At 41.1% G+C, this 25,395-nt stretch overlaps 1 protein-coding gene across 38 annotated transcripts in view; it reads right to left on the bottom strand.

Moving 5' to 3' along the window:
- Positions 1 to 1,366: 1,366 nt before the first annotated feature.
- RIMS2 (regulating synaptic membrane exocytosis 2) overlaps positions 1,367 to 25,395 on the bottom strand; it is a 437,579-nt gene continuing 413,550 nt past the window's right edge. For 37 of the 38 annotated variants that reach the window (XM_042839685.1, XM_042839666.1, XM_042839675.1 and 34 more), the window contains 5 exons: positions 8,122 to 8,263; positions 7,123 to 7,235; positions 6,321 to 6,422; positions 4,717 to 4,856; positions 1,367 to 4,273 (listed from right to left, as the gene is read on the bottom strand). In XM_042839685.1, the coding sequence (XP_042695619.1) occupies positions 4,055 to 4,273; positions 4,717 to 4,856; positions 6,321 to 6,422; positions 7,123 to 7,235; positions 8,122 to 8,263 (716 nt within the window). In that variant the 3' untranslated portion in view covers positions 1,367 to 4,054. Of the gene's footprint in view, positions 4,274 to 4,716; positions 4,857 to 6,320; positions 6,423 to 7,122; positions 7,236 to 8,121; positions 8,264 to 20,842; positions 20,973 to 25,395 lie in introns of those variants that run through there. The other variant, XM_042839700.1, reaches the window with a different exon arrangement.

A 25,395-nucleotide genomic window follows, 5' to 3' on the forward strand; every position in this document is an offset into this window, starting at 1 on the left:
CGAGGGAAGTCTTAATCTGAGGTAGGAGCTGAAGGAACTAATGTGACCTACTCCAGCCTTCCCTCATGGAATTACTTAACTTTGTGAGAAAGCTGTGAAAACCAAACCAATACTTTACTAACTTTTGTGTCATGATTAAACTTCGGTAGACAACCTTCTATGTAAGAATGTTTATACTTTAATCTTACACAGTTATTGAATGTCTGATAGCAGTAGGCAGCCTTGGGAACTGTGTAGGCATGTTGGTCAGCATGTGGTGGCCCCACACACCTTGCAAGCCTTGAAGACCTGCAGTGAAGGCATGGAAGCAGAAAAGTGCTACACTCCTATGGTGTCAGTGTTTGACTACACTTTTCACTGTACTTTCACTGTTTTTCTGAGAAAAACAGCATGGATCCATCATCTGAGCCAACCTTTGGAAGCCATGAGCAAAGCCCCTCACAGGACTGCACAGAAGAAAAAGATCTATAGCTTTGCTTTGTTTGAAATGTTGATGGGGATGGATTCTTTTTGGTGGCAAGAATAAAAAGGGCAACAGACAGAAAGTGGAACGTGGGGAGTTTCATACTAACACCAGGAGGAACTTCATTTTCAAAGTGATGGAGCACTGGAACAGGCTGTCCAGAGAGACTGTGGAGTCTCCTTCTCTAGAGAGAAGACTGTATTCAAGACTGGTCACTTTCCTGTGCGACCTGCTGCAGGGAACTGCAGTAGTAGGGGTTGGCCTTCCTGATCTCTAGAAGTCCCTTTTACCCCTACAACTCTGTAGGGCTACAACTTTGATTCTGTGAAATTAAGTGGAGGAGTTCATGAGAGAAACAGCAAGCCACATCATGGAATTGTCTCAGATAAGTAAAGGACCTCTTAGGGGAAAAAAAAAAAAAAAAATAGTATACTGCAGAAGGTTTTGGCCTGTATGTGCCCAAGAGTCTCCAAGGCGCATGTCCTTAACTCAAAGGCCGTGCTTGAGTCCCAGCAAACACTGTCCGTGCTGACACTGCCTGACAGAGAGAAAAGCCACCATCCCCACCTCCATCCTGGCCAGACTAGAGCCACCCACACACAGCAGCCATCTTGCCTAGCTGTAGATGTGTTTACAACATCCCAAGTGGCCTCCTGGATTGCAACCACCCCACTTCCAGGCTGGAAATTACCCGCATGGTGCAGCCACTCACAAATGGGACAGTCCCAGCCTTTAGCATCTTGGTGACAATGAAGTCTGAGCATGGCCTTGCAGCCAAGGTCTGGCAGGTCATGGGGTTGGGCAGGTCGTGGGGTCTGATTGCTTATGGGTGTCACAGTGAGAAGAGAACCAAAGTGCTGCACGCAAGTTCTGTAAAGAAAATGTTTTATTTAAAGTGTTGAATACCATCAGCAGAATGAGTTCGATTTACATTAGTTGGTGTTCATTACAGGCCCTAATCTGCCCCTTTTTTTTTTTTTTTCCCCGACTGTAATTCCTTTTAACTTTTTAAAACATGTATGTACAAGACAGCAGTGATCACTGAAATAGTGCTATTTACATGACTAAACCATAAGTAGAGTTGCAGACGTGTGAAAATTAAAAAAAATACATTAATTTTTTTTTTAAATAAATACTGCATAATGACAAGTATGTACAAACCTTCCATGCATCGTGTCCTTGATTTTAAAATTGGAAATAATTTGTATAGGACAATGAACACAGCAATGTGTGCGCGCATCTCACAGTATCAGGAAAATGGTTATGTATTTTTCTTTTACCCTAGGGAATATTGTAGACTGCATGTTGATAGCATTTATTTGCTGCTGGTAGACAGGTGTCTAAATTATTTCAATAAATATAATTTTACCAGTCTGTTCATTAACTTAACAGTGATCCATTATACAAACTCTGAAGACAAGACACAATCTCGACTTATATGATATTGCACAAAGTAAAAGGCAATTTAAGTGATACTATTATTACTTTTGCCCTCTAATGAGGCATGTACAATTTCTCAATGGGAAACACGAATAGATTTTTAAATAAAATCAGAATAATTCTGTGTGGCCTGAAAGGTAAATGCAATGTGTATTTCAAAAATTATTGCAAGGTTTCAATATTAAACCTTAAGTAGGTAATAAAGGCATACAAAGACCCAGAAAAAAAGGGAGGTTTTATTATTAAATGTTAGCCAGTTACATTCCCTTTAAATCATGTAATTTAATGAGAAGCTTGAACTCGCAGCACCACCCAATGGCAGTTACTGTCTGCTACAAAAGCCAGGATTTTGGAGATCTGTTGACTGCAATGACGGTTCTGGTAATGGTGTCAAATAACTGCCTGAGAGGTACCCATAAGCTTTCTTTAAGGCTATTGACGAACCAAAGACTGACATTTTCAGACTGATATTACCTAATTATCTCTTTGCCAACACAAATGTAGTTTATGAAAACTGAACGTTACAGCAGAACTGTAAGAACTAGTAATCTTTGCTGCTTTTATAATCTCAAGATTGTAGCAATTAATTTGGTTTAGTGCAAATAAAGCTGTTTAAATTTATCTCCTAAAAATCGATGATTTACTTCATTTTTCCTCTTTCCAAAACCTTCAAGAAATGATACTTCAACCCTTGAATGAATGATGCTGGTGCTGAAAATAAATTTATTGAAGACATCTTACAATGGCCACATGAATCCAGTATTTTGTTGTAGAATTCAATTAGAAGGTGAGAAAAAATGAAAATAAGTTACCATGCACTGTACAATAAATTGCAAAAAGTTCAAATATCTTTTTTTTTTTATCAAATACATGCTGAATTACATTAATGTACTCCCAAGCCATGTTGCAAAATCCTTTTCAACATGCTTGAAAAAAAAAAAGTTCTTAAACAATATTTTTCTCAAAGAATTCAGAAATGCAGAACAACCTGCAATCCTCAAACCAAATATGGGGCATAAGAGAGTAATAAGTCAAAAGGTAGCCATTTTAGAATATGATGATCATCATGGGAGGTGTAGGGGGAAAAGAGTGAAAGGAAGAAGGGAGACTGGAAGGAGAGAAAGGAGGAGGTAAAAGAAGTGTACAATTTGCACATTATGTTGAACTTTACAAGGCTTGTACCTTTTACATTTAAATAAATTTAGTATATTACACTTATTTCTTGTCACATAAACAGAATTTTAAATATTTGATAGAAATTATTTTTTATTTTTAATATACGTCTGCAAAAATACAGACCATGACTGGTTTAAAGAATGATAAACGTGGTGTGTCTTTGTATCACCCTGTTGCATTCTCTTCCCTTTAAAACCATGCACTAGTGAAATTTATTTTTAAAAATAATATAAACTGTTGAAAATGGCTGATTTATTCTTTTGTTTTTTTTTGCAAGTTGCAGCCCCAAGAAAATAATTTAAGTGTTCAGCTAAATCTGTGTCCATGCAAAAAAGTTTCTTTAATTTCATACAGTACAGTATATCCACAGAATTTTATTTTTCAGAGTCCATCATATCTGGGGTTTCACTGTATCTATAACTGGATGTTTGAAGCCTGCCACTTTAAGTCTTGAACCTTTCTGGTGTGAAGAGTTTTCAGATCTCAAGTAACTGTTTCAAATGACAGCTGACTTTTCCAGCATCCTTTACATTCTTCTTTTCTTCTAATGTCTGCAATTTCACCAACTTGTAACATGGCTTCATGGGAGGGTAACTCCATTTCTGTGGCATAACCAAGCTTTAGGAGGGGAGGGCAGATAAAGAAACAGGAGCAACAAAATAGATATGCCATTGAAAAGGACTTTTGTTGCATGAAACAGATTGATTCTTTTAGTTTAGTCCATGGCTTCAGATTGGACCAAAACTGAGTGTCCCTGAACTCCAAACCTATCAGTTCTTCATGACTTCAGTCCTTCACCTGAGGGCCTTCTGTAGGGCACAATGTGTGCAACTTCCTTGAGAACACAGGATCGCGTTGTAGCCCTAGAAACAGGCTCAGAAGACACAACATTAAGCATGCAGTGTTACCAGGGTTTGCGACCTGTAATTTATTTTTTTTGTAACGCTGGTTGCTATGACAACAGTTTCACAGCTGCTATGAGCGAGCATACGAAGGTCCTGTTGAACTTTCAAGAGATGACTGGGAAGCTCTTCTGGTGAGAGGAGCTAAAGTTGGGTCTACTAGGGAAGAAGGGGGGAAGAGTTTGAACCACCCAATCACCATGTTGGACAGGTCCAGTTCATCCAAAAGTATCTGCGCCACTCCCATAAAGGATTTGTGATCCATACGTCCATAGTCTCCCCAAACAATTATCTGTTAGCAAAGGAAATACACAAAAACAGAAATAAATCAGTGACAATGACAAGAACTTACTTGATTCTTCAAGTGCCTCCTTTTATTTAATTATATATAGTAAGGATGGAACTATTCCACTTATGATACAGGTTAGTTCAGCATATATTACCAAGATACAGGGCAGAAATGAGCTGGGAAGTAACTGAGTAGTTATCCGTAATACCAAAGAAAGCCCAGTGAGATAAGAAGCACAGATAGTATAGGCAAAATAATCTATAGCTAACTTTTTCCTAGCATTTTCTACTTGCTAATCATCAGTAAGTGTTACTCTGGTATTTCTGTACTCAACAAGGCTTTGAAACAGTAAAACTTGCCAAATGAAGCATGAAAGATTTTTGTAAGTTTTTCAGTGAGAACTGAACAAGAGATGTTCTCAGTTTAAGAATAGCAATGCAAATTACCTGTAAAACTTTTCCCTGGGGACTTTCTTCAAATGATAGAAGTTGCTGATAAAGCGGTTCCAGCGTTTTTCTTGCTACCTTTGTTTTCTTTTTGGCTATGCAGACTCCATTTTCTAATAGATACACCTTTACATACGGTGCTGAGAAAGAAAGAAAAGTAAGTCCAGATTTTTGCATTATAGCTGCAATATTCTATCACCGTATGCTAAATTTTACCTTTTACTGGATATGTAACTTGTTTGAACAAATCTCCACGAGCAAAATTTATTAACATGCAAAGAATCTCTGTATTTTCTTTATTTTTTCCTTGTATTATTTTTTTCTTTACTTCTTTTCATATGTCCTTTTTTGCAACAAAACAGTTCAGATTTTGACCTGGAAAAATCAGATATTCATAGAATCATAGAGTCTTAGAATGGTTTAGGTTGGAAGGGACCTTAAAGATCACCTAGTTCCAACCCCCTGCTATAGGCAGGGACATCTCCCTCTAGACCAGTTTGCTTGAAGCCCCATCCAGCCTGCTGTTGAATGCTTCCAAGGAGGGGGCATCTACAACCCTTTGGGCAACCTGTATTCCTATATATGACTGTACAGTGTGCAAAATAGGTCTGTTAAGTAAATGAATGACTTGCATTGACTTCAGTGAAATTTGGATCAATGCTCCAAATTGTTAATAATTTAAATAATCTACAAAGTGAAAATTAGAGAAGAAAAGACTTTGACACAATTTTTATTTTAGCAGAAAAGCTCACTAAAAATATCAGCCTATTGTCCTTTTCACAGAATGTCACAGAACATGACATTATAAAATAAGGAGTATCACCTAGTGGTCTACTTTTCAGAATAGGTACCTATTCCACACATCTTGTTGATTCCCCCTTCATCTCCAAGATTGTTATATCACCTCTTCAGTGTACACCTTATTTCCAGAGAACCACAGAATGGTTTGAGTTGGAAAAGACCTTAATGAACACCTAGTTTCAACCTCTCTGCCACGGGCAGGACACCTTCCATCAGATCAGGTTGCACAAAGCCCCAGTTCAACCTGACCTAGAACACTTCCAGGGAGGGGGCATCCACACCTCTGGCAATCTATGCCAGTGCCTCACCATTCTCTAAATAATTTTTTTTTTCCCTATATCTAATCTAAAAAGAGAATGCTCTTTTAGTTTACAGTCATTGCTCCTTATCCTGTCACTACATTACCTTATCCTGTCCTTATCCTGTCTTTTTCACATAGTGAAAAAGAGTCTCATTCCAGTTGTCTTTAGGTCCCCTTTAGGCACTGGAATTCTATCTAATTCCCAAGAATGCATTTGCAATTACTCAAATACTTTTGTGCCTTCTGGTAGCAGAGAACAGCCTATTTTTTTTTTTCTCCTGAAGTACTGCTGAAAATTATTTTTGTATGCACTCCATGCTTTTATACCATTTCAGTATATTTCTCTATTTCAATGAATGGTATTGTAATTTGTTGACACACGAGTTTGCTAAAAAATAGTCACCAAAATTGAACTGTAAAGCCTCAGAATTTGGAAAGTTTTTTTGAATTCTCTTTTTTTCAGTAGAACTCCATGCATGGTGCCAAGATTTTTCTTCCTTACCTGGCAGTGTCTTTGAACCTGGTTTTACAACAAGGCCACGGGCTCGGATAATTTCTACTTCCAATTGTCCTTTCTTGTCCATCATTCCTACCTGGATATCTCCTAGAAGGCAAACAAAGAAAGAAATTCTAGAATGAGTATTTGACAACTTCTCTTTTCTGAATTCCACCAGTAAGTACAATCTAGATTTGAATACTACTTGGTAATTTAATACCTATTCTCTTCACTGCTACTTATGCAATAAAACAATGAAAGAGCCCTGCAATAACATCTCACCTCCCTTTTCCGTTGCTCTCACTACTTCAAATTACATTCTTTTTTAAGAATTTCAGAGACATGAAGGCAGCAAGGGTATTAGTACAAAGCAGCTCTGTAAAACTGCATAGAACCATTTCACTCTTGCTCTAGTTTACGAAAAGGTATGAAAAAGTACTTCTGAATGTATAGAATCTGTGGGCATGACAATTACAACTACTTTGCACCTAAATCCGTATTTTTGTTCAATACTACTCAAGTAATTCAAAGAAAGAATAGGTCTCAGAGCCACATTTCAAAAATGGAATACTGAAGAAGAACAGATAAAGGATTGAATTTTTCAAGGCATCTTTCTACTTTTAAATATCCTTACGAAAATCCACAACTATGTTCTACTTTGGCTCAGGATATAATTCTTAACTATAGACTTAACTAAGTTGTTAAAAATCACAAGGAAAATCCTTGTTTTAAGAATTAGAATCTATTTAATTTCTATGTTCCAATTACCAGACTCAGTATATCACCTTTATGGGACACAAATGCTTACCCATTGATGGTGTTGCCAAGGTCTGTCGCCCTACAAGCTGGGCAGGACCAAGCCCATCCAGAAAGTCACTGAACTGGCTATCTGCAGCCAACCTCACACCAGGGAAAATCAAACTGAAAAAAATATTGGAAAAAAAAACAACAGTAAATACTCTTGAACTTGCCTTTTGTTTTGGTTAGCTTTCTAGATTTTTGTCTTTATCATTCATATTTTTGGTAACACTGCTTACAATCTGATCAGCAACTGCTTGAGAAAACAGTAATTTTCTACATGACCAATTAAAAGAAAAATACAAAAGACTAATGAGATTTGTAATGACCAATCATAAATGAATGTCCATCTCAAGTGCATACAGCGCAGCAACTCAAACCAGTACCAGTTTAACAATATACCAGTAAAGGTCTATTGTTCAGTGCTGTGAATACCAGTAAAAAAGATCTATCCACAACAAGACTGTTCTGGGCAGAGCCTTGGACCTGCCATTCAGTGGTCTTTAACTTGGGCTTCTATGAAAACCATGACACAGGACAATTAAAACATATGACAGCCTCATATGTCTGCTCACATCCATTACTCAGGATTAATTAGCAGAATCTTTGAGAAATTCTTTATTCCAGTGGATGGGACCTGGAAATGCTCACTCTAGAAATTCTTGGCTTTGCAGAACAGAGGAGGCACTCTTGAAGGCAGAGGCTTTCGGAAGAAAAATCAATTTTCCTGTGTTTAACCCACAGCACTGCACACACTGCATTGTGTGTCTCTGACCCACCAAGTGTCTTTGATGGAGCTGCAGAAACATTCCTCACACTGCCCTTATGAATCATGGAAGGCTCTCTTGGTCACAAGAAGAAACTCAGGGCTTGGTCTCCATGCAGCCCATCAATGACACAAGCTTGTGGGAAAGATTCTGACTCAACAGGACCTACAGCATTCACCTCACTTTCATCTATCAGCACTGCAGAGAAATGTCAGGTGACCACAGCAATGGCTGCAGCTTACTTTCCCTCGGAGCTGTAGCTGTTCATGCTCCCATCCGTCGACTCCCGGCTGGCCTGGCGGGTCATCCAGTTTCTCATCTCCACAGCCAGCCCTGTCTCAGTGCTCCTCTGGACGGTGCTCCGCAGCTTCTTGCCCCCTGCCTCTGCAGAGACAAAAGAGACATCTCCATCACACCGTGGCCACCTGCACATCTCTGCTATGTCCAGAGAACAGCCACTCCATGCTGCAGAAACAGTCGATGCCAGATTGCTGACCTGCACTGAACCTTCCACTTAAAACACATCAGTATTTTTGTAACAGGCGAGCAGTCGGAACACTCAGCATAAGTGCCTTTTAAAGTACCTTTGTTTTGTCACCAGCAGCTTTTCAAGGCAGACAGCATACACAAAACCCAAGTCTAGCTGAGGAGGTAACCAGATTTACATAGCCATAATCTAGTCAGTTTAGGGTATGTTTTCTCTTAGTGATTCAATTAGAATGCTGCCATTATGTCAAAACATGCAGTGTCTGAGGAACATTCTAATCCAGCTGAATTATTTTATTTAAAAGCATTGGTCATTATCTGCTTAATCAAATTACAGACACGATTATCCATTAGTGAGGATACAGTAAACAACAAATCAAAGATCCTTCCCATTCTTTATTATATATTCCCAATCTTCTCCTTCCACTTGCTGCTTTAATTTAGCATCAAAAAAGACAGCAGTGTAGTCTGAAACTATTTCCACCTCCTAGTGTCACATTTGCATCTGCTTTGCACAGCTTAATCTTAGTTGCAAACGCAGCACACTGACTGATAGCCCACATCCTCAGGAGGAGCTCTGAACACTGGGGCTGGCTTAGGTAAGAGGACATACTGCAAGAGGAAAGGGCTGTAGACTTCAGCAGTCCCACTTGGTGTCATTCTGTCCTACAGACTGCAGTGTGGGTTGAGGTATTCAACAACCGTATCCCAGCCCATCCAGTAAGCAGGGATACAGATTGGATAAAGAACATGGGAATTGCAGTGAGATGGGAAACAGATACCCCAAACATCTTGAAAACCCACTGCCCCTTGTCAAAAAATGGGACACACTTCAATATTTATCAATAATGAAACATTTCTATATAAGTATTATGAAAGGCTAATTCGTGCCTTGTTGTCACATTGGTCATTAAAAGACTTCTACACATTCCTTAAAATGCTGGGGCCTCCAGTCCAAAAAAGATGCAGAGCTCTTGGAATGAGTCCAGATGATCAGAGGTCTGGAACACCTCTCCTGCGATGAAAGGATGAGGGAACTGGGCTTGTTTAGCTTGGAGAAGAGAAGATTTAAGGGAGACTTCATTGTGGCCTTCCAATACTTGAAGGGAGCTTATAAACAGGAGGAGACATGGCTGTTTACAAGGGTGGATGGTGACAGGACAAGGGGGAATGGTTTTAAACTGAGACAGGGGAGGTTTAGGTTAGATACTAGGAGGAAGTTTATCACAGAGAGGGCAGTGACACACTGGAACAGGTTGCCCGAGGAGGTTGTGGATGCCCCATCCCTGAAGGCATTCAAGGCCAGGCTGGATGTGGCTTTGGGCAGCCTCGTCTGGTGGTTGGTGATCCTGCACATAGCAGGGGGTTGAAACCAGATGATCATTGTGGTCCTTTTCAACCCAGGCCATTCTATGATTCTGTGATTCTATGATGACTTTTAATCAGTACATGTATATAACAACAAAAACTCTAATTTTACTCTAGATCTTCAGCTACCTTCATACCTAACAGAGTGAAATCATTTTTATTTCTTCTACTATGACACAACTAATTCTGAAAATGCCATTATCTGAAACAATGAATACAAAGACACAAAGCTAACATGGCATATGGAATATAAAGGGCAGAAATCAACAATTGGGTTGTAGTGTTCCAAGTGTCTACTGCTCCAATTTTTGTATTAAACTAATGAAAGCTGACAGCTGACTTCCAACACTGTTCCAGTGTTGATCTAAAATCCAATCATTCAGGTCAAAGAAACACTGCCACAAACTGCCTGAAAAAAATTTTACCACTGTCTTGTAGAGAAGGTACATTACATTTCAGTTACATGTGAAAGAGACACAGCTCCTGAAGCCCCATGCTTTTTTTCATTAAAGTATTGTTACAGGATGTTAGCCTTCAATTGTAGGATGGCTTAGCATTCATTTTTGTTCAGTCCTGTTGAACAGTGGCCATTTTCATTTCATTATTGTAGATGTGAATCATACAAATTTAATGGAATGACTCCATCTTACATGATTTGTCAACTTTTCCTATCATCTCTCACAGATTTGGGCGTTTGAGATCAATAAGAATTTGACTACATGATATCTACAGTAGCCTTCACTAATTAGCAAGGCAGATTTTTTTTCTGAATTTGAATGAAAATGTTGCATGCCTTCACCCTAGCAAAATATTCACAGAAAAAAATCAACACAAAAGTTGTGTATCAATTTACTGAGAAATTAGGGCACACGTACTGCAATTCAAGTCACGGCGACACGTGTTTCACCAGCTGTTGTTAGCATCCCTCTGATCCAGCATTCCTTTCCCACATTATTTTAACTGAAATAAGTACTCTGGTTCACAGAAAAGCAAGCCAACAGCTGATAAGGCACAACTTGTTTACAGCCTGAAATTGAATGTGCACTGTAGATCAAATTTAGTATAAATGCAGGTGGTACACAGGAATTTCGACTCTAATACTGAACTGAAGGAAGACCAATATAAAACTATGTGACTATTTTCAAGCTTTCAGCAGAAAAAGGCATAGCTCTCTGATAGCGTCAAAAGAGAAAGATCTGACCTTTCAGCACTAACACTCCTAATCATGATGTTGATGTTTCTTGAAATTAGAACTGAAGATTTTAACAGCAAAATGGCAACTAGGAACAGAAGTACAGAAGACAGACAGTATATTTAAAAGTTCTTCTTTTTCTTCCAATACAGATTATTTCACAAAACCAGTTCTGAAAACAAACGTACGGTTCAATGAGCCCTACTGAGGTGATGCCATTCCCTAGTCAGATCAATAACATGGGGATGCATCTGCCACTGACAAAGAAGTAAACACGCAACTGGTGCCACTGTAAAGTGGCAGTCTGGATTTGTAAACACGAAGTATTTATACATACACATTCACTTCACACAGTTTTTAACACTTCCCCACCTCCTAAATGAAAGGATGCAGAAATAAGAGAATGAGTAGAGTATTTTGTTGCTAAGTATGTTCCTGACCACCTAAACTGAAAATAATTTTTCTCACAATTTACTCAACTCTGATGAAGAACACTGGAAATGTTCTCCAAATTAGTATAATCTAATAGCCCTAGAAAGAAGAAATTTCTCTTATGTCCTCATCAGCAAATACGGAATATATTATCTGAAAAACACTAGCTCGGAATCTTATGGCCATATTGCAAGGAGTGGAATGAATTATGAGAAATAATTGTTCTGGCATTTATGAAAGCACATTCATTCCTACAGTTAATCACACTGGTAATTTAACTAATGTGGTTACTGCAAATAGACTCCACAGGCCACATTTTCTAAATGACATGTGGAATTATTCGCTCCCACAACTTGGAGTGCAAATCATTTGCAAATTAGGGATGTGACACTGTGAAATGATCTTCCACATCAAATGGGGGCAAGTTGCAATCTGCAGTGAGCAGAACGGATCACCTTCTGTGAGCAGGGATCTAGCCAGATGAAAACTGTTGCCAGTGGGGGAAAGCACAAGGCCTCAGCTCGCCCTCAGCAAGCGCTGGATGCAGAGTGCTGGGAGACACTGCTGGCCCTAGCTGATCCCAACTGGCTATGTTGGTCTCCACCAGGTATGGGATCTCCTTGCAGGACTTGCAGGGAATATGGGGCAGCTATGGATTCAGAAACACTCTAGTGCCTGGGAGGCCACTTCCCACTGCGGCAAGAAGGCTGGATGAAATTGGTTTGGTATTTTCAGGTAAACTCAGAAGGAAGACTGAAGTGACCATTTTTCAAGAGTAAAAGTATCTGGAAAATTGCTCTGGGCATGTTAAGAACAAGTTAAAAAAAAAGTCTATTTAGCAACAGTTGATCCTACCCAAGACTAGAGGACAGGGTAGCTGCTGAGTCCCATTCCACACACAGTTCTTGCACGGCCTGAGTCTTGTCTGCACTGAAACAGGCATTTAGCTCTTGTTTAAGCACCACAGCTGACTGGTTTCTTTGCTTGCATCGCCCACAGACTCCAAATAGCCAACATGGAATTAGGATCTACTAATTTAAGCAGGATCTGGGAAACCCAGATTCCACCATCACCTTGATGTAAGTATTTGAGCCCATCTTAGTGCTTCTCAAAAGCAGTGCTAACCACCAGCTTGTTAAGCGTTCCGTTACAGTCATCCCAATGAAGTTTATCCTCAGTATATGATGCAAGCAGCCCAAAGAACAGTGCCAGGAGTAGCCATAACCAGGGACTTTTCTTTTGCACTTTAAGTAAGAAGGGAGGATTTGTGCTTCTTCCTGTGCATATCTGATTGTAAAACGCTGACAAATTCAGACTGGGATGGCAATGGCCTGCTGTAGGAACCCAAAGCAGTGCTGCCCTCAGTATGGATGCACTTCAGAGTGGAAGCAGCCAGTTGGGCAAAGTCTGACACAGCCTAGGCTTAAACAGCCTGAGACTGCATAATGCTCCCAAAGTCCTATAGAAAATCCTGTCCTACAGCATGGGAGGAAGTAACTGCCAAAAGACAGAGCCTTGCAACTTCTGATCAGAAAAGACTTTTTAAATTTCTTGGGAACTATTGTTAGTTTTTCATTTTTAGTCAAAAAATACTTTTTCACTCTTGTCCTGTGCCTTTCTGTTTCCTCCTCTTGGCTCTGGTCACAATGGAAGCATGGGTAATTAAGGTTAACAAGACAGTACCTAAGAAAAAGTGAAAGAAAGAGAGAACTGAATAAAATAATCAGCTGCAAAACTGCCGCTTGAGCTTCTGGTCAGTACTGCATGTAGAAGGTTCTGGGTTCCATTCTCGATGAATTCCCATATTTGGGACACAAGAAGCAGCCACCATGAATCTCACCTGTTTATGGGATAAAAAGCTTAGACCAAGTTGCAGCATCCTTTGCTGGTATTTTACTTCCCTTTCACAGCAAGACTGGTCACACTTTCAGTGTGGAACAGATGCCCCTGGCTTGCTGTGGCCAAATGATGTGAAGCCAGTTTGTCACACCCGGCTCCAAAGCAGTGCTGTTGTTTACGGCAGGCACCTACTCTTTATTTTCTCCCATATTTCAATGTTCACAGTCATATTCTGCCACTTTAATTTTCCTGCTCTGTTCATGATCATTCTCCTGCTAGACTTAAGTAACCCTTCAGCAAATGTTTAAGAGCATCAAAAAATAAAAACTACTTTTGCCTGCACGGGGCATCAGTTTAAGCTTTTTAACAAAAGCTTTTGTAATATTTTTACAAGACTGAGGTGTTAACAAGAGACATATTTACCATGTAGTGGCAATTACCTTAATGTTCCTAAAATTCCTGTATCCCCTGTATTATTATACAGAATCAATGGCGAGCATACTGCATACAAAATGACCAAACTGGTGCCTCTGGCAGCTCTCAGCTTGTTTCCAATACCTGTGCTGGGTACTGCTCCTCAAGATCCTGGCTGTGCATGTACAGAACCACAGCAGGGAGGTTTGCTGCTCAGCCATTCCCTTAACCAGGAATTACCCCTGATAAGAGATCCCACTCGCTGAGAGCCATCTCAGGGAGCCTGCCTGGCAGCATGGAGGCACTGCTGGTGCTCCTGCCACTCTCAGGCACCTCCATTTCTCTGCTGGTTACTTGGCCCTGGCTATATAACAGCAAACCAGCTGTGCAGACTCTTGGTTGGCTCCTCTGGTTTATAGATGCTGAGTACAGATTTTGACTGCAACATTAACACGGCAGGGGATGTTTTTAAGTATAATACTTTACAGTACAAATCAAAGCAGCAAATTCCTGTTTCCATACATTCCAACTTTCCTCACTATTTCAGAAAAGATACTTCTATCCTCTGTTTCTTTTTGCACCTGCATATTCCTTGTACTGACATCAGAAACTGCAGCCTCTAGAGGGAAAATCTTCGGCTTTATCTTTTTACTATCTAACTCAGTCCTTACAGCTTTCCAACTGAACTAATGACACATCCATGCATCTCACTAAAAGATATGACTCTTGTGTGACGGATATTTACCTAAGCACATTTGAAATGGAACAATCAAAACACTAAGCTTGCCCTTTTCAAATGATAACAATATAACCTTCTTATTTTATGTGCAAATAAAAGAAAATATTTCTAATATTTTTTTAATTGCCTACTTGGCTCATAAGGAGGTCAGGACAGCTCTATTAAGGTTATGTTTTGCTTTTTTTTTGACTGCATGGCCAGGAAGGACAGCAAACACAACTACGTGACCACTTAGGTCTGCCCAGCACAGTTGCAGAAGTTTCTGTGTCTGTTTCTGTTAGGACCACAGCTTTTCCAAGTGTACTCAGAGGACCCACCAGCCAACAGCCTTTTACAACTGCTGGAAGACCAAACACAAAGACATGACAATGGAAAACTCCGATGCCCCAAGAACCAAGAGACCTGAATGAACAGTATTTTAGGTACTCTCCCTTAGGCAGGTGATACGAGTGTTCTGGCAATTGAAACCTACCAGGTCTGACTTTGTGTGTGTTCTGGAAGTGTCAAAACAGAATGGTAGTATTTTTTATCCACTTTGTACATCTTGTACAGTAATGTACATGACTACAAAAAGTGCAAAGCAGTGGGAAATCAACCTAATCCCTAAGCTATTAAAATTCTGAATAAGTAAACCTAGCAATTTTGTAGCATTACATTCTAATTTTACATAACATTTACATTAGGAATCACTACGTAGATACACAACTTCACCACAAGAAATTATTAAACCCAGCCTTTGATTTTGCCAGTGACAAAGGATGAGTAAAAATAAACCATCAAAACTGCAGTTCCGAGTTACAACACCATTATGTTTACATGCACATGCAGTTTCCTGGATGATGAACATTCTTGGGCACTCACTGCAAACAGTTACTCCATGTAGTGCCAAGAGCACATTACAACTTCTGAAACAGTGAAGAGGGTTTCTATAATGAGAAGCTTATAAAAGCTTCTTAATTTTTATTTTATATGAATTGAGAGATATTTTCTAAACATGTAGTAATACTAGCAATGCCATTCTTTAACTCAATCCTTTTTATTTTTAGTACAGCAAGAGTCATTACATCCATTATCAGAAGGATCTGTGCAGCGTTTTTGAATGATGTACCAAGTGTGCTGAAACAATTCAACATGTTCTATTAGGACTTAATGAGATAGATGATGCCAAGTAGTTGGATGGCTACTGAGATTACACAAATTAGAAACAGATCTTTCTCCTAGCTTTGTCTAAGATGAGTAATGGTACCATGCAAATATCATTATTTAAATAACCACAGTTCCCAGAACTCTGACATTTCACACTGTAATGACCCATTTCCAAACTACTGCTGTTAAACATTTAGCTCCAGAATTGCAAAGGTGGCAACCCAGCATGGCACTGCTCTGACTGCGCCGTTGATCTTACCACTGAGAAATGGCAATTGCAGCATGTAGATGTAAGTCAGAAGGCTTTTTCAGGTTGATGGAAGTACCACCAGGGATGAGACCTGCTGTATACTGTACTTTTGTGGCTGCTGCTGCAGTCATGCCTGAGCCATCTGTCAGCTGTTCAGGTAGATGCTGCTGAGTAACCAAAGCTCAGAAAAGAAACACAACAAATGTAGAAGAAATACAGCATTACAATTCTGCTGGGCATATCCATCATATAGTCAGGTTGTACTTCAAACATTAATCCTTCCGCAATCTATTCCACTTTTCTCTGTAGTTTTTCCAGCCAGTTCCCAGATTCCACGTGTCTTTTTTCCAGACACTTTCTTTACTTTGCTCACAACAGTATAGCTATTTCTATGCTTCTTATTTAAAAGGTCTTATCCACCTCAGTATTTACATCATTCACCAAAACAGTACCTGGTAAAACCACCTGGACTGAAAAAAGGCTAACAAATTGCTGGAAATGACTTCTGTGCTGCCTCTGCCCTGGAGTCAGGCAGAAGAGTGGGACGGATGGGAGACCCCAGTCCCACAGCATGGATGGAGAGGCAGACCTGGTGCAGTGCTCGAGCAGCAAGCATGAAAAAACTACTGGACATAAACTTTGATGTCATACAGATTTATCCTCCAAATGAGCCAGGAGACAGGCAGTAAACAGTCTCTGGTCTGTTAGCACCAATCAAGCCTACGGTCCTTAAAGCTCTGCCTTTTACAGCCCCTCTGTAAGGCTGTGCACCTTTCCTTCATTTTCCACTTTCAATCTGCCTATGCACACTGCACACAAACAAGGTCATCTTTACCAGCAAGGCCAAAAAGTAGGCCAATTCCCCCAAGAAGATGCAGTTATTCTCATTTTCGTCACTGCCTGATATTCTTGCTACTACTTTATTCCTTTTAAGAGGATAATTTTAAAGCATAACTACTTCATGTGCAGGATTCTCTTCACTTTAATAATTACCACGTTAATGAATTTATTGTTACTACTTCCCCCATTTTCTATTTCTGGTTAAATTATTGTCTGCTTGTTATTGTCTACTGGGACCTCCGGAGGGACAGTGTGGCCTAACCACAGAACAGAATCCAGGAACTGTACAGCTTTATTCCAGCTCTACAAGTGAGCAGATGATTAATCTGTGAGTAATGCCACTGAAACCAATAACAGCGCTCAACCACACAGTTAAGTGTACATTTAAAGCAGTCTTGATCATTCACTAACTAGCATCAATGGCAATATTCCTGCTTGCATCTACGTGGGATTAAACAGTTCAAGCAAGTTGAATTCTAGCAAGTTTTCCAGATAGTTGTCGGCTGGAAACAACAGCATATAATGTGTTTCAGTTCCCACTGAACCCCTCTAGCAACATGTTATCTCTTATAGTAGACATCATTATGCAGAACTGTAATGTATCTTCTCAGCTAACACAACTCATTCTTGCTATTTTTGGCATGATTGTCTTGGGCTGAAGAACATTCTGTGGCTTTTTTTCTCAATTGCCTTTTGTTTTTCTAACATATTGGGATACCAAGATTCTTTCCAGTTTTTTTTCTGAATTAATTTGTGTCTTAAATTATTGTAAATTATCTCTTGAATTGTCTTCAACACCTGCAAAACATTTGACTTTCCCCTTGAATCTCACAGCTCCAATACCATTCAAAAACTCAGTGTTTTGGCAAAAATATGAAATTGAAATATACTCCCTCTTGGAGGGTGTATTTCTACACACAGGTCTTGCCATGAGCAGCAGTTCCATAGCTGCACTCCTGACAACCTGCCATTTAACAGCATATTCCACCACCCCAGAGTAAATGCCAGGCAGAAGTGAATGTAAATAGAGTACGAAAAGGAAACTGCGGCACAAATTTATTACAGCAAACAATAGACATGGTGTAATGTGAGGAAGTACCAAGTTAGCAGTCCCACTCATAAAAACAGACACAGGCTTTCTACTGACCACACGCAAACAGAGCCTCTGCTTTTGTTTCTCTGTATAGAATACCTGTCCTTCTTACCCAAAAGAATTCACTTGCTCAAGCACATTATCCAATCAAGCATAGGAAAGTTTGGTAAACTCAAATCCACTGCTTTCTAACTTGTTATGTGCATAAAACTTGGTACTACATCTACATGGACATCTAAAAGGATGTCACAAACACGTACAGTAGAAACTCCCAAGTTATTTACTGACAACATTTTCTTTAATCTCAACAGAGCAGGGATTGAGAGACCAAATATGAGGCTTAAGATGCTTCAAGAGCTGTTTTGGAATTTGCCCTCTGTACCCAACACCTCTCTTCACCATGTCTCATATGTAAATCCTTTCCAAGCACCACTGGATGCCAATTCTCATTCTGCAATACAGGCTGTGCCCTTTATCATAAATGAAGCTACCAAAGTATGCAAGTGACATGCTGTGTACACCTCGACACTTTGGTAGAAGATTTAATTTGCTCTGGTACCATATGAAGTGATAATTCTGGGTGTGCACAGGCAGAAGTAAATCAACGATGAAGATTTTACCTGTGTTTGCTAAACACAGGTAAGAATAATAAACTCATTTAGAAATAAAAAACACAGGGACAAATTTGAAGGACTCATGTAACTGATCATCAGGTTGGAAATGCTCCCTGGAGTTAAGGCTCCCTGGACTGTAAGTCTGGCTGACTCATGGCAAGCTGGTGCCCATCTCAGGGCTGGAGAACTGCAGTCTTGCCACAGCTTCTTCAGCACAGTGCAGCTGGGATGCCAAGGCTTCTTTAATCAACTGACACTCGAATGTACCTTCTTGTTCATGGTGTTCTAAAAATGGCTTCTGAATTTCTTCCTATTAATACCTCTATTAAGTTTCAGTGACTTCCAAATTTGAAATTACGCATTTCCTTCCATACCCAATGGGCCAGTGTGTTCATTTCAGCAGTCAATGAACAGTAGTCTTTAAGGGAGTACCACAAATAAGTGCCCCAAAAGATATGATTCTCTATTTGTATTAAAAGCGTGATCGAATAGGAAGTGTAAAAGCACTCCCATTGCAGGTTGTCCTTTTTTAACCTATCCATCATACATGGAAATAACTACTTCTTGAAGGTCATTCACAGAAATAACTACTTCTTGAGGCTGTGTAACTTATAAAGTGGGTTTAACACTTTGCTTTTACAGATCAAACTGTAAAAGAGAAGTGCGTGAACATGTGAGTGCACATACCACTCCAATTAATGGACAGCAGAGGTACAGACATATAATTGCATAAAAGCACTCCAAAGACAAAAAAATCCAACTTGAAGGCAGGGGTGATTTGCAATAAATCAATCCCATGGCATTTTTTTCTTGATAGTCCCAGAGGGCACTAGGGAAAGAAGCTCAGCTGCTGTGCCTGCCATGCCTCTGTTACCTGGATGTCTGAAGAAATTCAGCTGCATAGGAATAACACAGTACTTGTGTCTCTAGTTTTCATCTGCATTAAACAAATTCCTTTTTGAAGTGTACCCAACAGCCGTAAAGGATCATATAACATAGATCAACATAACATGTAAAAAAGTCAGTATGTAAACTCTTGTCACTTGCTTAATGAACTAGCCAGCACTAACTTAAAAAGAATTGCAGTTGAATTATCATTAAATTATCAGATATTCCCTACTGATTAAGTTCAAATTTCTTCAGACCAGTGAACAGTTTAAGACATACAAAAATCTCAACTGAGCAATAAAGTTTTTTCTAGAAAAGTAAAGAAAACAGGCCAGAACAAAATAAATCGATACTGTGAGTGTGCACAGGACTGATGCAATTATTGTACAATCGGGACTGAAAAGACAACAATTCTAGAATGGACAGAAGAATAATCTTGAAAGAACACCTAAGTATGTTTAGTACCATTTATGATACTATCAGTCCTTTAAATATGTGTGTTTTAAGCTGCAGAGTTTATTAGCAAGTCAGAAGATCAAGCAAAATGCCCTCTGAATCCTTTCCTGCAGCCTACTGACAATTTTTTTGCAGTCTGCTTCCCTGTTTACAGCAGGGAATAGGCAAAGCACAGAAGGACGTTTTGCCCCAGGGAGCAGCTCCCTGTTTCTACAGAAGGAGCCAACCTGATGTGTCCTGAGCAGGAGCTCAGGGACAGGCAAGTGACCGACTTCAGCATCTGCATCAAGAAGGAGAGGTACTCTGGGATGAGACTGTGAGGGCTGCTGCGATGGAAAGATCAGTGGAGACAGGTGAAGTGTGGGCACAAAGCTTTGCCACTGCTTGGCCACAAATGTGGAAGGTGACACAATGCTGTGAGGGTGTCTGGAATACAGTTATACACCCATAGCTGATGGGTGCCTAGTAGTATCACACAAATACAGGTATCTTAAAAAACAAAAACAAAAACAAAAAACCAACAACCTAAGCAAGGTGCAATGTATGCAATTATTCTTAACGGAATTAAAAAATCTTGAATTATTGCTGACAAACACTAGGAAGACTCTTGCTTCTACATGTAGCTACCTGACCCACCACGTGGTTTTCTTTACAAAAAGGCAAGTTGTGTCCCAGGGAGAGTCTGGTGTTACACCTCAACACAGACACAACTCTGTTACAACGTTCCCAATGGTAACTGTAACCCTACAGGTTTCTGAATAGCTCGGACTCGCCCCCGATTACACGCAGAATCCCGTTTCTCTTCCTTGTTCTGTAAAGTCCTGGTCCCACAGCAAACCCCCGGGACGGGAGCAGCGCTCCAATGAAGGACTTGGCTTTACGGAGAGAGGACTCGTGTGAGCTGCACGCTGTGCTGCCACCTCCAAGGAGCGGTTACACGGCCAGTGTACTTTGACAGGGGACGCCCGAACGAGCCCACATAGTCCCAGAGATCTGCCCGTTGAGGATAGCGTCGTTTCTTTTCACCACGAAGAAAACGCAAAAGACACAAGCCCTCTTCCCCCTTTCTATGTAACCAGCGCCTGGTCATTAACTTCATGCCCAAGGTGATGCTCGGCACCCCCGCGCTCCTTTTCCCCTCTCCATCCGCCGGCACGGTCACCGTCCGGAGCCCACCGGCCCCGCGCGCCCCGGAGCTCCCCTCACCTCTGTCCTCCTCCTCCAGCGAGTTCATGCAAGGGAAGTACACCGCCAGCGCCTCGAAGGAGGCGGAGAGGCTGCTCCGGCTCTGCGACCGCTGCATGCTGCGCCCGCCGGCCGCCGTCTGCCGGCCCATCTTGGCCGAGCGGCACCCGCCCTTGGCGCGGTACAAGAAGCGCGGCGTCTTGGCGGCGGGCGGGGGGCGGCGGGGCCGCGCCTGGGAGCGCTGGGCGGGCTGAGCGCCGCGGAGCTCCGCTCTGCCCCGCCGCCTCCGCGGCTGTCGGGCAGCGGGGCCGCCGTTCGGCGTGAGGAGGCGGGGGCGGGCCGGCGGGAGCAGCGCCCGGCGCGCCTCGGGCAACGGCGGAGCGCGGTGCCCGGCGGGCGGGAGACAGAGAAGCGGCGTCCCGCAGGCACCGCCCGCAAACTTTGTTTCTCCCCGCCCCAGCCCCAACCCCAACCCCAACCCCGGCCCCGACTCCAGCCCTAGCTGTGTCGAGCAGGAGAGGGGAGGGAGGGAGAGAGCGGCGGGGGCCGGACGAGCGCCGAAGGGGCCGCTGGCAGCGGGGGGAGAGCGGCTGTGGGAGGACCCGGAGCCCCTGGGCGTGCATCGCTGGGCGCTGGCATACCTGCAGCAGGTGGCCTGCTCCGCCGCAGGCTCTGTGAGCTGGGACGGGATCAGTCACAAAAAGGCTGAGGCTGGCCATCCCTGCGTCCGCCTGAGTCTGTGCTCCTCTGGCCCACCCCTGCTCCAGCCGCACCTGTGGCCAGGCGGCTTCTGAGCATCCCCAAGGAGGAGACCCCACAGCCTCCGGGGCAACCTGTGCCGGTGCTCCGGCACTGCACAGCAGTGCTGCCTGGTGCTCAGAGGGAGCCCTATGCCCATTGCCTCCTATCCAGCAAATGGCCCAGCAGCCCGTGGCCATCAGCTCTGTGAGCCACAGCCAGGTCCCACTGCTCCTCCACTTCTAAAATTTCTTTACTGATACAGGGATATATTTTCTGAATTCACAGAATTTGCTCATAGCTACAAAGCAGTAAGAAACTAAAGCACTGGGTATCATTAAAAACAGCTCCAGTCTTCGGCAGCATCAATAACTTCTTCCTCCCTCTAGTTCATGACAGAGCAAAAGCAGGACCAAACCCTGCACATGGCTGTTTTGTTACTGATGTTACTAGTGGTAGTAAACATATTTTTTTTTCCCCCAGAGTTTTCTTATTTAAAACACACAAACAAACAAACAAACTTTAACTCCCCCCATGTAACAGTAAAGGATATTCAGTTTGATCTAACAAACTGCACAATTTGATGCCAACTGGAACTCTTCACAAATAATATAAATACAGTCACACCTGCAGAATACTTCACTGAATCATGCTTGAAGAACACCACTTGTGCCTGGATAATAACAAAAGAGCATGGACAATCCCCAGACTGTTCCCCGTGCTTTGCTAGGGAACAAAAACTGATCAGAAGCTCAGCATTCAGTAATAGAACTCACGACCACTCAATCTACAGGAGAAAAATGAGTTTTTTGTGAACTGCAGTAACAGCTACTTTTACAACACACACAGTATTTTCATGTCAAGAAAACTGGAATCAAGTATTCCTAACACAAAGTGTTTCAAGCACTTATTTGGGGACAAGATGAATCCTCTCTTCCTCTCCAAATGTTGGCCAGGGCAAACTGCCTGGGCTAGATGTTTCACTCAGGTGTATTCTGAATGGAACTCTTAATTGATGACCCTACATAAGTTGGTATAAAATACCAACTTAATACCACTAAAATACTGTGAAGCAAACATCTCTAAATTCAATAATGATTATGATGATAATAACAGTAATCTCTAATATATAGTTACCACATAATTGGCAAAAATAATAACACACATAGAAGTAATTAATAAAGATATTTTTAAAGTCTTGACTGTAAAGTTTTCTATCTATAAAAACAACAGCAGACAACTTCATCCCTGTCAGACATGGCAGAAAAGTCAGTTCTTGTGGTTTGATACATCTGAACAACCATTCTTGACTTCATTTGAGGAAGGGATGCACACTGCTTCCAGGCTGCTCCATTGACAGTGAGTGGTCTCAGTGGGAATTCAGATGTGGCCTCAAGGCCATGCATAGAACTGGGAGACCCCATGACCCCTTGCCATGTGTAATAAAATGTATAATATTTTATATATATTTATATAATGTTATAACATATAAATCATTTTCTACCAAGACAATCACTTTAAATGCTCCAGAATCATTTTAACTTCTACTTACTGTTTTCTGTCACCAGTTATAAATAAATAAGAGCCCCGTTAAAGGAACTGCATCCAAACTCTAGCAATTTCAGTGCTAGATATCATGATAAAGCATGAGATTTCCAGGCATTTTTAAAAATTTCCGATAATTTGTTGAAAGAACAGTACATTGCATGAATCCAGGTCAAGCAGAACAAGGTCAAGCATCTGCTATAAATGTACGTATTATCCTGAGGCAATTCTATTTGTAGGCTTTGACATACCATCAAACATTTTGGTTTCTAATCTACAGAACCAGGAAAGCAATTGCTTAGTAGTTGTATTCCCTGAAAATCTCAAAAAAAAAAAAAAAAAAAAAATCACATAACATGAATTTGTGGCTCTAGATCTTCAGGGCCTGGTCTAAAAACAGACAGCCAATCCAGAAAAATAATAATGGAAACAAAATATTCTCCACCTTTTCCAATAGTTAGACTATTGTGACTGGGTGTATTCAGCAAATGTGCTCCAACTAAACACAAATTATTAGACTTTAAATGGAGACACTTAGGAAGAACAATGATTTGACAATTCCTTCAGTTCCTTCAGAAAGTACTTTTTTGCTCAAAAAAAAAAAAGTTGTGTTCCCCCCCCCCCATTGCTAGCTCTATATACTGATCCCAGATGTTATAATTTTCTGGATGTGAGGAATACAACATTATTTGTGTGGAAGATCTTTTATTATTGCCTACTCTGGCTCCCAAATGCAACAAAAAAGAATACATACGTTGTCATAACGGGATCCCTAAAGTCCTGTGCACATTTTTAAGAGAATTCTCTGGTTCTGACACTATGGGAAAATGACCAAAAGTTTCTTACCACCGCCTTAAACCTGCAGTTAAGAAGGTGTTCTGGGAATGGGACTGGGAATGAGTTTTTGCCCCTTTCTTCATCACCATCTCAATCACTGACTGCTGACTTGTTTGCTTTAATCATAGTAGTCTTCAAAAAAGACAGTGCAGCTGCCTACCCTTCTGTACATCTTAATTATCTTTAACTTGCACTGTGCCCATCAGCTATTAGGTGTAAGATATTACATTTATAATGTAAAAGCTTTAATCCCTTTCCAAAGACATCAACAATTGCAAAAACTTGTTGTGTAATATGTCATCTAAAAGAAGGGTGAGCAGCTTCCACTTAAAACGTAAGGGACAGCCCCCACACGTCCCTGTGAGATGCAATCCGGGCCAAGTTTTATGTAAGTGAGTTTTGGTCTGTCTTCACATCCTCCAGCCTTCATGGAGCATTCAATGCATTTCAGAAAGGCAAAACTGATATATATCATCACTGGGCTCCAAAAAAGAGTTAGTTGAATTATCTTACCCTTGGTATCAACTTGGAGGATTCGCAATTCTCCAGATTTTTTATTTAAGCAATACTTCAAGATCATTAAGCAACACTTCAAGATCATTATAAGCGCTGCCTGGTCAGAGTATAACAGTGTTATCATATGTACTAACAAGCTGTTTCTCACTGTACTTTTATCAAAGTGAGAACTGTACAGACATCCTCATGCCCACAGAGGGGAATGTGGCAGGTCCAGCCATGCACAAGAACAAGGCAGGCCCTAGAAAGCTACTGGTCCTTGACAAGATAATGGCTGTTTTTACCGCTTCCCAAAATACAAGAAATTGCTGGTTTTGCCTTAGCGTTTTCTTGATCGTAACTAACACCATCATGAAAGCCATTCTAATCCCTGTGTATTCCCAGGCCTCAGTTCCCAGTCCATGGGCCGAGTCCTGCACCACCGGTGATCTCCTATTCTACTCGACATTTCATGATAGCGTGACCACTTTTACATCATATCCTCAGCAATCAGAATACTAGTTTTCTAAATTGCATTTTTAAAAAGTCAATACATTTTGCATTTTCTCAGTGCTCCATATCAAGCAGCCACATTTTTCCCTCTGCTGAAGTGGTAACAGAAAATTTTTCCATTCTGCTTCTTCTGGCATTTGCTACTGGAAGGTCAACTCCACCCTAAATATCAAGCTAGGTCCACAGTACAGATTTCTACCAAAATAGCTTTGCTGACTGACACAGCTGTTCTGAGAGAATTCCCTAGTTGTTACTGCAAGTGTGGTTGTATCAGCAAAAGAGTCTTCTATTAGTGCTGCTTGTTTTGCGTACCCACTTCTGGCCTCATTTGCTGGTACCCAGTGCCAGAAAAGTGCTCCTACCGTTCCCTCTGCCTGAACAGCAGACTTCCACAGTGCTAGAAGTCTATCTGTAAGTAATTCAGCCCTAGAAAGGATCATTTAAAA

This window comes from Centrocercus urophasianus, unplaced genomic scaffold (assembly GCF_019232065.1).
Source record: "Centrocercus urophasianus isolate 14NV4802_14NV808 unplaced genomic scaffold, USGS_Curo_1.0 seq_11, whole genome shotgun sequence".
NCBI classification, from domain to species: Eukaryota; Metazoa; Chordata; class Aves; order Galliformes; family Phasianidae; genus Centrocercus; species Centrocercus urophasianus.